This window comes from Mirounga leonina, unplaced genomic scaffold, assembly GCF_011800145.1.
Source record: "Mirounga leonina isolate KUSES-001 unplaced genomic scaffold, KU_Mleo_1.0 Mir_171, whole genome shotgun sequence".
Taxonomy (NCBI): Eukaryota; Metazoa; Chordata; class Mammalia; order Carnivora; family Phocidae; genus Mirounga; species Mirounga leonina.
In genome coordinates, this window is record NW_023270436.1 from 4,730,365 (window position 1) to 4,746,419 (window position 16,055).

General features: G+C 47.8%; 1 protein-coding gene across 1 annotated transcript in view; it reads right to left on the reverse strand.

The window, feature by feature from the left end:
• LOC118018372 (transmembrane protein 132B) overlaps window positions 1-16,055 on the reverse strand; it is a 324,057-nt gene that overhangs the window by 148,918 nt on the left and 159,084 nt on the right. The window contains exon 3 of the mRNA XM_035016819.1: window positions 13,465-13,611. Coding sequence (XP_034872710.1) covers window positions 13,465-13,611 — 147 coding nt within the window. The remainder of the gene's footprint in view (window positions 1-13,464; window positions 13,612-16,055) is intronic.

Here is a 16,055-nt window from a genome sequence, read left to right on the forward strand (position 1 = left end):
GTGCTAATCTATTCAATTTCTTTTTTTAATGCTTGTCATGACTCATGAATGTGTTACAACACCCCCTTTTTGCCCCCCAATTAAAAAACCACTATCCCAGAGGATCTAGTGCAAATATTTAATAAAGTACATACAACAATGGGCACTAAGATCAATATGAGAAGAAGTTTACATAACAGTCATCCATCAACAGGAGAACAAGTAAATAAATTATGGAGTATCTATATTATGGACTATTATAGAGTAGGGCGAGAAAGAGCTGTAGCCACGTGCCTCTACAGGGTTTAATTCAGGAAATGTTGCGCTAAGCAAAAAAGGCAAGTTGCAAAATGATTCCTATAGCACAAGGCCATTTATATAAAGTTCAAAAACACAACACACTATCTATGGAAAGGTATCTGTCTTAGACCATTCAGGCTGCTATAACAAAAGACCACAGACAGGGTGGCTTATAAACAACAGGAATTTATTTCTTTTGGTCCTGGAGGCTGGAAATCCAAGATCAAGGTGCCCACAGATTCAGTGTCTTGTGAGGACTTACCTCCTGGCTCACAGACGGCCCCTTGGCCCCTTCATACTGTGTCCTCACGTGGTGGGAGGAGCAAGCCAGCTCTCTGGGGTCTCTTTGATGAGGACACTAATCCCATGTATGGGGGGCTCCACCCTCATGACCTCATTACCTCCCAACGACACCCTAACACTGTCATCTTGAGGTTGGGATTTCAATATGTGAATTTTTGAAGAGACACCAACATTGTGACCACAGCAGTTACCTACGGAGTAAAATTACATAAGCATTCATAAAGGGATGTACATGTAATTCAGGAGAGTGGTTCCCTCTAAGGAGGGAGTAGGGCGAGTGAAAAAGGGAGAGTTGTGTTGGTTTGGTTTTCTTTTGTTTTTTTTTTTAAGCTCTGCAGGCACCACGTTGGGAAAGCATCCCACTGGGATAAAGCTATGTGGTAAATAGATGGACGTTTGTTACAACATCCTCTAGATTTTAAAGTATGCTTGAAATCATTCATGAGTTAGGGGAAGGAAAACTACATGTCTGCATGGACAAGGGGGGCAGCCAGCTTCTTCCTTGCTGCTTCACCCTCACACCTGCGCACAGAGCCTGGCAGACTGCGGGGCCCCCCTTCATCCGTTTGTTCCCGGTTTGGCTTTTGCTCCTCAGCAAGCGGTGTTTTAGCTCCGTGGTTTAAGAGTCACCGCCCTCGAAGACTGAACCCGGAGCTGTTGCTGACCTCCACAAAACCTTGTTAGGGTCTTCCCTGACACAGCACCTACCCACGGCAACCATGAGCCCGGATACCATTAGCTTCAAATTCTTCAAAATGTGTTTAATTCTTGAAACTCTTGCTGGAGTAGAGAGTTCACTCTTATGTAAGGATTTATGAAAAAGACCACATGGAAGGTAAAAATTACATGTCAGAAATAGCCTTGGAACGTCTCTTAAGCTGGCCAGAAAGCACATTACGGGTGACTTTTGCAGAGAAAAGGTCTCTTTTTTGTTGTTTTGCTTTTTATTGTGGCCATACCATAAAATTTACCATTTTAAAGCCTACAACTAGGTGGCAGTAAGCACATTCACAAAGGTGTACAAATATCATGCCACCTACTTCCAGATCTTTTGCCTCAGACTAACAAAGAACCCCAGACCCAGCAGCAGCCACTCCTCACACCCACTTCCCCCCCGGCCCCTGGCAAGCAGTCATCCACTTTCTGTCTGTGTGGATGCGCCTACTGGAGACGCTTCATATAAACAGAACCACACACTCTGTAGTATTTTGCGTCTGGCTCCTCACGGAGCGCCATGCTCACAGAGGGGCAACCAGGTTATAGCAGGTGTCAACACTTCCTTCCTCTTCCTGGCTGAATCACAGTCCACTGTGTGGAGAGACCACATTTTCTTTAGCCATCCAAGGATATGGAGAAATTAGAACCCTCACACACAGCTGCTGGGAAACTAAAATGGAAACGAGCCAGCCACGGTGGAAAAGAGTCTGGCGGCTCCTCGGTAAGTTGTACACAGAATGACCGTGTGAGCCAGCAATTCCGCTCCTAGGTATGTGCCCAAAAGAACTGAAAACACGTGTGTAAGTTGTCCCACCCTGGCCGTGCTCCCTCCAGGACAGAGTGGTCTGCATGGCACTTAAGGTGTTGGCCTTCTTCCTCCACTGATGCTTTTAGTCCAATACCTATTGGCCAAGTGAGTGTGTGGCATGAACCCCTGAATACTGCATCCACCAGAATTATCCACCTGCACACATCTGTTTCTGCAGATGAGCCAGCCACGCTTGAATCTGAGAAAACCTCACAGATGGCAGAATAGACTTGGAGATGGCATCTTCTCCTGGGGAGATCATTCTGAGACACAGAGGAGAAGATGCCCTGGAACCAACCAGCCAGTTGACCATGAAGAGTTCAGCCACAGATCTGCATGCCCGAGAGAGGACAAAGCAGGCAAGTGCCTTCGTGAGCCAGGGCTGCGATAACAAAGCACCAAAACCCAAGTGGTTTAAGCAACAGAAAGTGATCCCCTCCCAGTCCTGGAGGCTCCCAAGATCAAGGCGGCAACACGGTTGGTTCCTCCGGAGAGCTGGGAGCAGAATCTGTTCCTTGCCTCTCCCTTAGATCTGGTGGTCTGCTGACAATCTTCAGTGTTCCTTGGCTTCCAGAAGCATCACCCTGATCCCTGCCTTCTCTGCCACATGGCACTCCTCCTGTGTGTGTGTCTATGTCCGCACTTCCCCCTTCTGTAAGGACACTGGTCGTACTGGATGAGGGCCCACCCACTCCATTATGACCTCAGCTACCTAGGACTTCCCTCCACCTAAGAGTAAACATTTATCGTTGTCTGTTTCATCCCACTAGAATGTAGACTTCACAAGGGAGAGATGTTGAAAGTTTCTCCGCAGTCCTGGATCCTGGAGCTGGCCTGTCCTTCTTGTTGGTGCCCTGGGTGAACTGTCTAAATCCACTTGGTTGGTTTCATCAACTGCCCATCAGAAATCTGGTGTCAGGGCTCCGGTTTAAAACCACCATGCTGGCAGACCTTTGTAAAGAAAACCTCCAATTTCCTCTGGCTCCATTTCTCCCTGCATAAGCGAACTACAAAAGCTAAATCTCACAACAGAAATAAAATCTGTACTCAGTAAGAAAGGGCATGTCAGAACCTAAACGACACTTGGAATTTCTAAGAGAAACTCTCTTCTCCATTCCTATTTCACAAAGGACCTACAATGCATGAAACCGGCAATGTGGCAATTAAGGCTGAGCTTCCCATAGCCTTGAACGAAGTAGCTTAAATTGGGGATCTGGAGAAGGCACCAAAATCTTGGGCAGTGTTTTTCTTTGGCACCATCCCCTTCTCTTTTGGAGGTAACTCTGGTGCTGAGAAAGGACCCCTGAGCTTAGAATTATTGACATTTATCAGCTGAGTGCCGAACGTGTGGCAGGCACTGTTCTAGAATCTTGAAGTCTGGGTGCAAATCCCAGGCCCACCAGTCACAGCTATGCAACTGTAGGCCCTTAATACTCTGAGCCTCACTCTCCCCCTCTGGAAGTGGGGCTAATAGTGCTATCTTCTTCACGGGGATATTCTGATATTTAAGGGCGGTAGTATATAGCATAGGCATTGTATTTGGTAGGATCTGCTTCCAATAACCCCCGAAAATGCTTCCCACATTGGCACCTCTCCTAGACTACTCAAAGTATCCCATCCAGGTCCACCCAACACAGAAGCTCCATACCCTAAGACTATCCAACCACTATCAAATTGTTGCATTAAAGACAATTCTGGAAGTCTAACACAATACAGTGTTAATATTATATAAAGAATGGCGTAATAGGTCACCTTTCCAGAAATGTTTATTTTTAAACACTTTCTCATCCTTTAAGGACCAGTTCCAATGTCACCACCTCTGACATGACTTCCAGGATCCCTCCCTATAGAATCCATTGTGTCCTCTTCTTTATTCCACTGCCCTTGGTCTCCTGTCCTATTACGGTGCAGAGGGCCCCTCCTGGCTGTCTCAGCATCCACTCTTGCAGAGTTCTGAGCATCCTGACAGAGCCCTGCTTCTAAAAAGGACTGTAAAAGCTAGCCAATTGCAAACACTTGCTGAGACAGGCAATAGGCAATAGGGAGCCATGAAGTCTGGAAGAAAATGGTGTTTTAAGATTAGTCTGGCAGCTGGTGGCAGAATGGATTAGTGGGGAGAGGCCACAGGTGGCCACAGGGGCACTCTAGGAATGAGCTGTGTGAGCCTGTACATTGCCAGGGATGACATCCTCAACCAGCGAGGCCCTCCTGGTCAGTAGGAAGACTCAGAGTCAAAGTAAGACATGGGGTTTTTTTCCAACCACATCAGAACACCCAAATATGGATTTTTCTGCCCCAAACCAGCCATCTTGAGAATTAGGGAAACTTCTGAGTCACCTAAATATAGTCACCTTGAAACCTAGGAAATTATTGCAGACATGGATGGGATCACTACGCAAAATGTTTATTTGAATAAGAGGATGAAAAGAGAAACCGCAGACTGGAAGAGGGTATTTGCAAAGCACATAACCAATAATGGAGTGGTATCTAAAATATACAAAGATCTCTTAACACACAACGGTAAGAGAACAAACAACCCAATTTATAAATGGGCAAAAAAATCTGAACACACACCAAAGAAGATATACAGATGGAAAATAAGCCTATGAGAAGATATTAAACACCGCATGTTATTAGGGGATTGAAAATTAAAACAATAATAAGATACCACTGCACACCTATGAGAATGGCCAATATCCAGAACACAGCAGCACCAAGTGTTAATGAGGACGCGGAACAGTGGACTCTTGTTCACGACTGACGAGAATGCACAGTGGCAGGCTACTTTGCAAGACAGTTTGGCAGCTTCATGCAAAACTCAATGTACTCTTACATACAATCCAACAATCACACTCCTTGGTATTTACTCAAAAGAGCTCAAAACTTATGTCTGCACAAAACTAGCACACGGATGTTTATAGCAGCGTTATTCACAATTGCCCAAACTTGGAAGCAACAAAGATGTCCTTCAGTAGGTGATGGATAAATAAACTGTGGTAGATCCAGACAATGGAATATTATTCAGTGCTGAAAATAAATGAGTGATCAAACCATGAAAAGACTCAAAGTAACCTTAAATGCATATTACTTAGTGAAAGAAGCCAGTCTGGAAAGGCTACAGGCTGTATGACTCCCAACTACATGACATTCTGGAAAAAACACAGTAATGGAGACGGTAAACAGATCAATGTTGCCAGGGATTCTGGAGGAGGGAGAAAGAGATAAATAGGTGCAGCACAGAGGGTTTTTAGGGCAATGGAACTATTGTTTTTGATACTGGAATGGTAGTTATCACAAATCACACATCATATATTTGTCTAAACCCACAGAATGCACAACACCAAGAGTGAATCCTACTATATACCACATACTTTAGTTAAAAAGAATATATCAGAGGGCACCTGGGTGGCCCCGTTGGTTAAGCATCTGACTCTTGATTTCGGCTCAGGTCATGCTCTCGGGGTCGTGAGATTGAGCCTGGCATCGGGCTCCATACTCAGCGGGGAGCCTGCTTAGGATTCGCTCTCCCCCTCTCCCTCTGCCCCACTCCCTGCTCGCACTCATAAATAAATAAATAAATAAATAAATAAATAAATAAATAAATAAATAAATAAAATCCTTTTTAGAAAAGAATGTATTAGTATTAACTGATCAATTGAAACAAATGTACCACACTAATGGGGATGTTAATAATGGGGAAAGCTGAGAATTCCCTATAATTTCTGCTCAATTGCTCTGTAACCTACAAGTGCTCAGATAAGTCTTACTATGTGTGAAATGTGTACTTGAAAGCTCTTTGTATCAGTCAGCATAGACTTCGTTATGCCTGGTAACAACTGAAGCCCAAACCTCAATGGCCTAAGATGACAAAGGTTCAGCGGTCACTCACACTACCTGGATTTGCCAGGTCAGGAGGGGGCTCTGCTGCACACAGTCATGGACAGACTCTCTCCTTAACCAGACTGTGGGTGGGCTCCTCTGAGCACTCCCTCCATGTCCCTGCCACACCTTTAGAGCCCAATTATAGCAAGGATCCTGCTGAGTCAGTTTAGACAGAATATAGCCCCTCTCCTGATATCTGCTCATTCTCTATATTCTAACCCAATTCCTTATCCCCACCCTTGCTGTCTGATCACTGTGGCCTGACCTCAGCAAGAATCTGGTTTGGTCTGGCCAGGATGGCCCCCTTTCCCAGGATGACTCCTCTCAGTCCTGCACCATCTACTGACCCCACCCCACCCCCACTCTGTTCCTAGGCTATAAATTCCCATGTCTCTATGGGTTACGCAGAGGTCTCTTTTCCCTTTCTTGCAACGGTTTCCAGATGAAATCTATCTTTACCACTTGTGCTGGGGGCTGGCTCTGGTCTCCTCTGACATCACTCAGAGGCGAGGCTGATGGGTGGGTTTTCAGGCATCCTGCTCCACCCCAGGCCACCCCCTCCTCCAGGCGGGAGTCCTTCACTTGAATAACAATAATGACTACATCAGACCACACAAAACCTAAAACATTGCTAGAGTGACAATATAGTAATAAAAAGGAAGCACAACAAAGTAGGGAAAGACGCTTGCAGACAAACATGGGGAAAAACTCAAATTTCACCAAAAATCAGGTGATTGGAAATTAAGCCTACAAGAACACAGCCATATTCCAGCTATCAAATTATCCTTTTGAGGCAATGACTGCCCAGTGCTGGCAAAAGAACCAAGAACAGGGCACTCCCACACAGAGCTGTCGGTGCCAACCAGCAGAAAAATTTCACCAAATCATCAAAAATTTAAAACTTCGCCATGTCTTGTGACCCATTCACTTCTAGCACTCTCTCCTGAAGACTGACCACCGAAGTACTCAAAAGACATTTTACATTTTTAAAGAATGTTGAAAAGGAATGTTGAAAAGGGGGGAAAAAATGAAACATGGTAAATAAACAGAGGATCTATAATATCAATAGAATATTATACCGCTACTAAATATTACACTTAAAACTACAGGTTCATTGAAAGGCTCCGTGAATCTTTAAATTGTTGGGAAAAAGTTGTTTATGTATATTTGTATTTTGGGAGAAAGAGAGTCCACCCCTTTCATTAGGTTTTCAAAGGGGCTAATAATTATTGTTTCAAATATTCAACAACCTGAGATGTTGCCATATATTTATTCTACATTGTTACAAAAACTGCTTTCAATGCTAAACAAACTCTAGTATTGACAAAAATATCATATTTGTGTATAGCCACATACATGCAAACACATACACAGGAATATACTCATCAAAATCATACATAGGTTCAGGGATGGTTTTTATCTTCTACATCTCATTCAGTGTATCTTCTAAATTTTAATTGAACATCTGTTACTTTTGACATAAGAAGATCAATGCCAAAACTGGCCAGCACCATAAATTCACAAAGAGTTTCACACTGGCTGGGAAAAGAGGTGGCGTTTCTAAAATATTTCTCTTTTTCTTTTCTTTGGTTAGCCTGATCTCTTTTTGGAAGTGGGGGAGGAGCCCTTCATTTCCCGTAGGCAAACCCTGTTACCACTTTGTAGCATGAATTACAGACAGATCCAGGGCATGGTATGTTTCTATACCTAAATCCTGGTTTTGAACTATCCTGGCAGCTGGTACTGAGAGGTGTCCAGTGGCAAATTTTATTGTAAACCTAACAATTGTGTGTTTCTAAATCTACTATTTTCAAATCCTAAAATTCAAATCCTATGGTGTTTGAATTCATTACTATTTCATTCATTCCTACATCCCATTCATTCCTAATTCCCAACTCTGACTACACATTAAGATCACCTGGAGGGGCACCTGGTGGCTCAGTCGGTTGAGCATCCGACTCTTGGTTTCGGCTCAGGTCATGATCTCAGGGTCCTGAGAAGGAGCCCTGTGTCGAGCTCCACGCTCAGCGTGGAGTCTGCTTCAGATTCTCTCTCCCTATCCCTCTGCCCATCCTGCTGTGCACGCTCTCTCTTGCATGTGCTCTCACTCTCTCTCTCAAATAAATACATCTTTTTTAAAAAAATCACCTAAAGAGTCCTTACGGTATCAATGCCTGTGACCCACCGAGGTGTCAGGTCTAAGGAATGTGTGCTTACTAAGGACCTCCAGGCTATTTTGACATGCCTCCAGGATTGAGAAGTCTTGATCTATCCATGCAGCAAGCAATCATTAGGCCCCTGTATTAGTTTCCTATAGCTGCTGTAACAAATTACCATGAACTTAATAGCCTACAGCAACAGCAATTTATTCTCTCACAGTTCTGGAAGCGAGAGCTCCAAAATCAAGGTGTCAGCAGGGTCGCGCTCCCACCTAAGGATGTAGGGGGAAATCTGTTCCTTGCCTTTTCCAGTTTCTCGGGGCTCCAGGCATTGTTTGGCTTCCTTGGCTTGTGGCCGCTTCACCCCAATCTCTGCATCCATCTCCATGGCCTTCTCCTCCATGTCTGTCTTACGAGAACACTTGTCATTGGATTGAGAGCCCACCCAGACAATCCAGGATAATCTCCTCATCTCAAGATTCTTCAATTACCTCTGCCAAGATCCTTTTTCCCAAATAAACATTCACACGTTCTGTGGTGAGGATGTGTGCACATCTTTTGAGGGGCTACCATTCAAGCCACCGGCCAGATGGCCTGCCGGGCCCATGGGCAAGCTGTCACCGAGTTCTCAGTTTGATTGGACAAGAACGCTGAATGAGGGCGAAGGAAGAACCCGCAGGCAGGCACAGCCAGGGGCTCAGATAAGTGCGTGGACTCTAAGGTCCGACTGTTTTTGGCTACTTACTGGCCCAGAGAGCTTGGGAAGTCATCTAAACTGGTCAGCTTACACATCTGTTAAGCAGCAATCATGCCAGTTATCTGCCTCATGGGGCTCTAATGTTGCCGACTCTTAAAAGATACTTTTCCTAAAAGACTCACAATGACATCTGGCACCTAATAAGTAGGGTTTTTCAATCCATCTTTTAAAATAAACTAAGCAATGGACAACAGAATCACAGAAAATTGTCCTCAAAGACACACTAAAATGCTCTGTGTGTTCTATCTTTACCTGTCATGAAAACTTCTAGAGAAGGAAAGAAACCAACATAAACGGAGTCAGGTAGGAAACACTGCTCATACTTGGAGACAGAGGAGGCTGCAGCTACCTCTGAACTGTCTTTGTCTTTCTTCCAACAAAAAATAAATAAGAATCCTGAAGTGCAGTGAACTATTTATCCTGGTTTGTGTTTCCTGAATCCACGTAATGATACTTGACACAGTGACTCATACTAACACCATTGCTTCACGTTTAACAGCCGAATTTCAGAAAAAGCAATGAGTTAGGTTATTCAGAAGGGCGATCCCTTTGTTTGCCCAGTATTTTCTGGATGAGAGCAGGCAAAGGAAAACTCCTGGAAGATTGGTTCCAGATTTTCCAACAAGGTAACACTCCACAGTAAACATCTGACTTTGATCTTGATTTCACCTTGAACTGGGTTTACAACAACATGGGGTGTGTTGATTTCTTTAAAGAAATCTATCTAGGGGTTTTTGCTTTTCTGTCCTATGGAGAGGCACAAACTCCCCTTTCCCGTGTGCACCCCCAAGCTCTTCTCCAATGTTTAGGTGAGAATGAACTCTGTATTGTGGTTTCTGACCACAGAAAAAGTTGTAGCTTATTTTCGCTGAGGTTTGGCTCCCAATGACCAGACAGAAACCATTCAAGGAGCAACCCTGTCTCAAGGTCTCTGACCCCACCTGGCCCCCATGCAAACCACCTGCCAGCTACCTTCCGTTTCCATTGCTGCCCTGTTACCTGTTCCAAACACTTTCAAATCTGCTTATTTTTCTAATCTCTTCTCTCCTCCTTTGGTAACACTACTCTTTATCTTGTGGTTTTCATCTTTATTACTCACATTTCCTCACAATGAGCGTTCATTAAAATATTTTAAATTAGGACCTTTACTGCCTTTCTCACTGAGCGCGTTGGGTCTTCCCATACGACACATTTTTAATTCTTATCACAGAATTCCAGGCAGTTTGTACATTATATTCTATTAAAAACTCTATTCCACCCAAGGTTGTCACAATTCAGAGATTACAGCTTTCTGAGGGATGTTTTGTTAGGGATATATTCATATATTCACTTTGTTAGCCGGCAACCACGGTCCATGAGCTTGTATTTCACACCTCATTTGACATCACAATTCATTAGAAAAGTACAAAGAGAAGCAATTATTTATTTAGATTATGGAATGAATTTTAGACGGATATTAGATAAGTATAAATTGTCATACCAAAGCATCAATCCCTGTCCTTCATCCAGCCCCGGGGAGGTCAAACACTGAAGTGAAGGACGAAAAGGAGGATGCTAGACAGGAGAGCGTCTCATAATTATGTAACTCTGCTTATGTAACGACTTGTCTTCTCCCGCAATTTTTTTCTCTCTCCTAAAGAGAATGCAAAATTGATTCTCATAGAGCCAAAAGTGATCACCACAGCCTATGTTTTTTCTTCAGTGTAAGAGAGCACGACTTGATCAAATATTTCAAGAAGTCAATTTCCTACCCATAGACCACGGATTCTGCCCTCACACAGACCCTTCTAACTCAGGACAGTTTGACAGGCATGCAACTGCTCGACTGGACGATGGTGTGAAAGCGATTAATGCTTTCAGTAGAAACCATACTTGGAATTTTGAATCTAGACCTTGTCGCGGGCTTAAGATCCGCGGTCCCATCCTGTCCTGTCTGTGATCCTGGGCAGCGGCCGCCGCTCCCCGTCAGCCACGCGATCACGAGGGTCACAGACGCCACGTGCATCATCTGTCACCGTCAGTGCCTAGTCAGGTGATTTTGTCCAGCGGGAGGCTCACGTCGGTGCTCTGAGCACGTTGAAGGTGGGCCGGGCTGAGCTGTGATGGCCGCTAGGTGAGGTGTGTGAAATGCATCTTTGACTCATGATATTTTCAATTTATGATGGGTCTATCTGGAGGTCACCCTGTTATGAGTCAAGGAGGATCTATACCCAAGATGTATACCCAAGTGGTGATTTCAGAGGGTGTACGTCGAGGCATCCCACTCAGGCCCCTCCAGCACAGCAGGACTGTGGTAACCGCAAGGCCCCCTCTTGTTTCTGCCCCCACCCCCAGCATCCATCCCCCAGAACACCTCCCATCCTCTAAGCCATGTCATTCAGGTGGGCTGGCCACAGTGACTGATCTGGTGGGCCCATGATCCAGACTGATCCAAACAGAGCCATGGACCTGACGGGGAAGAGTGGCGTCCTCCCTAAAGTGACCACGCCAGCAGGATGGACACTGGGAGCTGCTGGTGGCTGACCTGCCACCAGGACGGAAGATCCTGCTAGAGATGCTGCCAAGCCAGAGGAAAGACAGGGGACAGGTCACTAAGGATGCCACTTGGGCCCCTGGATCCAGACGTCGTCCCTGGTAGCAGCCCCCCTGCGAGTCTCCATCAGCATGAGGAACCCAACACCCCTTCATGCTTGGGCTTCATCAGTGCGGCACCCAACAATAAAGCCCAGCTGACCAACACCCCCAGCAACCCAGAGGGAGCCTGGGCCCAAGCGCAAAACAGAGGAAGCCACAACCCTTGGTAGGCGCCAGGTTTGAAGAGTGTGGCCAGTTGCGCTAGCTGACCACCATCCTCCTGCCCTTCTTCCTTTATAACAAAGACCACCCCCCAGGACACCTCCCCAAAATAGTGCCGGGTGTTCACTTTCCCAGACCGCTTCCTGGGCAAAGGCAGGGGCCCACCGCTTCCCCCTGAGATCTGAAGAGACAACTTCCGGGTCTTCTTTCCTGATAAAAAAGAGATTACGCAGGAGAAGCGGCTCCCTGCCCATGTTCATGAACAACTGGGTGAGCTGGTGATGCCTGGAACTGCTGCAGCCACCTTGTGACCATGAGCAAACTAGAGGGAGGATGACAGCCAGTGAGCCGGGCACAACAGAGCGGAAGACAGGACACACTTGGGTGACACCATCTGTGCTGCTGGATTTCCAGCCGCCAACCACCCGCCCTTAAGTTTCTTGCCAGGTGAGATGGTAAAACCGTGTTGTAGGGGCCACGTTCGGTGGGTATCCTAGTACTTGCGAATGAAAGCACCTGAGCCAATATAAGAATCCTAGGCTCTCTCCGTATACTGATAGTTCAGGGTGTGGGAACGCTCAGCGGGCGGACAGATTTCCAGGGAAACCATGGGCCACACAAGGTTGCAGATGAAAAGCCCTTTCGAGGGAGGGAAAGCAGGATAATCAGAATGTTGAGCTTGGAGTAGTCAATATTCCTAACAGGAGGCTCGTGACCTCTCACTACCTTCCCTTTGAAAGAGCTCTTGGAAGCAGGGAGGACATGGTCCTAGCCGAGGTTGGCGGGAGTCACCGAGGCAGGGAGCACTCGGCGCAGGACTCCCCTGGAGGAGGCAAGCTCCACCCAACCTCCCTGAGCCTCAGGAGCCCAGCCACCCGCCCATACCCCGGTGCGATCACAGAGTACCCCCCGGGGGCCTAACACTGTGGAGTTTAAATACTAGAGGGAAGAGGAAAGAGAACAGGATATGACGATGGCAGAGATCTGCAAGGGGCTCACCTGCCAAGCTGAGGCCTTGGAGTCTCATCCTGGCTGAAGTGGGAGCCACTGTGGTTTTAAGGCGGGGGCTGGGGTGACTTGTCCAGTGGCTCATTTTGGCCCAACTCCTTGAGAGAAAAGGCTGTTACCACAGTGGAGACAGCTCCTTCGCCTTTTTGGGGTCCTGATGCATGGTGACTAGCAATGACCTCCCTCCACAGCCCCATGAAACCCAAGGCCAGGGTCTGAGCTGGAGAGGACAAGCGTATGCCGGCAACACCAAGTTCACCTGACCTCCCACTCCGACTCCATGCACCAATACCCACGTGTGATGTCTGCAAAATGATTGCTTTAAGCCCGAAGACACAATTACTCAGCTGCTCTAGCCGCCCTCTGCTTGCTCATAAAAAGGTACATTTCCCCCTCGCCTCTTAGATCCTTTCTATGGTCCTCATTTCATTCTTCAGTCTTCAGTGCAAACAGTAACAATAATAATAATAAATTCCTAAAGTACGGTTCTCAAACCCCGTGCATATGCGAGTTCAGGTAATTTTCTGAGACTGCTCACCTAATTGGGCCACAGGTATATAGAGAGCGCAAAGAATAAAAGCCCCCTCCGGCGGCGCAGCCCCATCATGGAGCCCTTCGGAAGCCAAACGGCTGAGCAGTGCTGACGAGCGAGAGGAACACGCGGCCCATTAAAGGCAGAGGCATCACCCCATTTATGCGCACATTACCCCAGCCCCACCCCAGCCACGGCCGCACCCGGGGACATGGGCGCTCACCTGCTCTGCGTGTCCGGGTGGTGGCCCACACAGGTGAGGGTGGCCGTTGTCTGCTCGCGGCTGCTGTCGATGTCCTCCTGGACTGCCCACTGCTGCTCGCGGCTGACGCGCACGGCCAATATTCTCACACCAGCTGCGGCCTTAATTCTGTGGGGTAGGAAAAAGACGTACAGCTCAAGACAAGTGGTAAAAAAGACGGAACCTCTCCTCTGGGAGACGCAGGGGAGAGAGGCGGTAAATGGCTTTCCTTTGCAAACTAAGTGTCCTGTTATTTTGACAAGCGCCCCGAAGTAGGAGCCCCGGCGTTTTGCCAAGCGCGTTAGTCTTCTGTTGCATCAATGCGCTGGGAACCAGATCACTGTCTGCTTCGGGGGCCGCGAGTGATGGAAATGAGGCAGGTGTGTCTGGGCGGGCGTGGATGGAATCCGTTTGCCCTGCTCTTCACCTAGGGATGGAGAGGGGTCCCCATGAGGTGGAGGGAGCACACACGGCCGGGGGGCAGGGGAAGCCCAGGGGACCGAGGAGGAAGGGGTGGCCCTGGCCACACAGGGAGAAGGGAACGATGGGGCATGCCGTCGTCAGGAGAAAAATACAGCATCCAGGCAGGATAGTGTAGCCAGGGAATGCCTGGTATGGCGCTGGCAGAACACAGTTCCCCAAGGAAGAACCCAAGGACCCAGGCACTCCGGCACTGAGAAAAGGCCAACTCACAGCCTGGTTGTTTTCCATGTGTTCCCTGCTCCTCAAATGACCCTCTGCTGTGACTAACCAGAGCGCGTCTCCTGCTCTGTAACAGAGGATTTCGGAGCATCATTCAAGTTCTGGGATAGCAGCCTTGGGACTTGCCTGAGCTGGGGGCATGTCCGGGGAACAATCAGGAGGAAGACAGAGCCATGGAGCACCCTCTGCTCGCCGTGCCTTAACCAGGTAGACGTAAGAGCAAGAGGACGTGCTTGGACTTCTGAGCCCAGGAACAAATACAGCACAGGGTTGGCAGGTGCTTGGCTGGGAGGAGGCATGACGTCCCTCTGCTTCCCAGAGGCCTGTGGGCCCCCAAGCACTGCCCCGTGAGGCCCTGGGCACCCTTTACCACAGGTACATCAAAAGGAACGTGATAGGAATGCCTGGGGGGCTCAGTCGGTGAAGCATCTGCCTTCAGCTCAGGTCATGATCTTGGGGTCCTGGGATGGAGTCCCGACCCCATGTGGGGCTCCCTGCTTGGCGGGGAGTCTGCTTCTCCCTCTCACTCTGCCCCACTCCCCGCTTGTGCTCTCTCTCTCGATTTTTCCCTTGCTGGCTCACTCTCTCTCAAATAAATATAAAATCGTAAAAAAAAGAAAAGGAACACGATTCAGCCATAAAAAGGAATGAAGCACTGACACCCACTACAATGTAGATGAACCTCGACAACATCAGTCAACATGGAAGAAGCCAGACACAAAAGGCCGTGTATCGTGTGATTCCATTTATGTAAAAAGTCCAGAAGAGGCAAATCCGTAGGGACACAGAGCAGGCTGGTGGTTGCCAGGGGCTGGGGCACTGGGGGAGAAGGGGCAGTAACCGTTAGACTAACCGCTAGACTAACAGACTTGATCGGGATAGACGCACCGCGAATGTGCTAATAAATGCCACTGAACTGGTCCCTGGGAAACGGCCAACTGTATGTTACCTGATTTTGCCTCAATAAAAAAAAAAGAAAAGGGTGTAGAAACAAATGAATAGCCCCTCCCAGGAGAGGTTGAAACTTAAAAAAAAAATAAAAATAAAAAAGCATTTATCAACACACACAAAAAAAATCTCCAAGACCCAAAGAAGGGAGCTTATAAAGGCAGAAATTTCCAGGAACAGGAGGGAGCATTCTGGACTCAAGGGCTGTCCTAACCGCTGGCTTTGCTGCCTACTGTGGGGAGCCCGGGGGGTGGAATCGGGGGCTTTAAATACCTGCAGAGAGAGTTAAACAGAGAAGAAAGGCTTCTGCTTCCCTTATTCTCCTCGTGCAGGTCCTCGCGTCCGGCGCACCCTGAGAAGTCCCCAGAGCCGCAGACTCCCCTCCCGGCTCCGACCGACTCCCCTCCTGCCCCGCCCACGGATGAAGGCTGCTACCTCCTCCAAGCCTTCTTTCTCACCACTGTGATGTTGCCGGGATTCGTTTATGCGAACCGTGAATAGAGGCGTCCTGTTCTGTCCGCACTTCCAGCCATTCCATGCTGCTGCCAAACGGGCAGTTGGAGAGAATGTTCCAGAACTCGCGTCTCCTCTCTGGTGGCACTTGCTATTGTAACAGTTATCACGTTCTGTCACATGTGCACAACTGCCCACGGAGCTCTTTCGTCAGACAACCCCATGGGCCGCATTATTACTACTGTCCTCAAAGTCCAGATGAACACATGTCCACCCTCCTGCCCCCAGACCAAGCAGCCAGCTGGAGGTCATGGAGCCGGGCGATGGCAGAGCCAGGATTAGAAACCTGCCCCCGTGCACGTGGTATCCCCCGTGAGCTGCGCGCCCCACGCACTGCTGGCAAATGACCCAGGGGACCCATGACCTGCACTCCAGCTTCTAACTGAGCCCTAACAGCCCCTCTCGCTCCT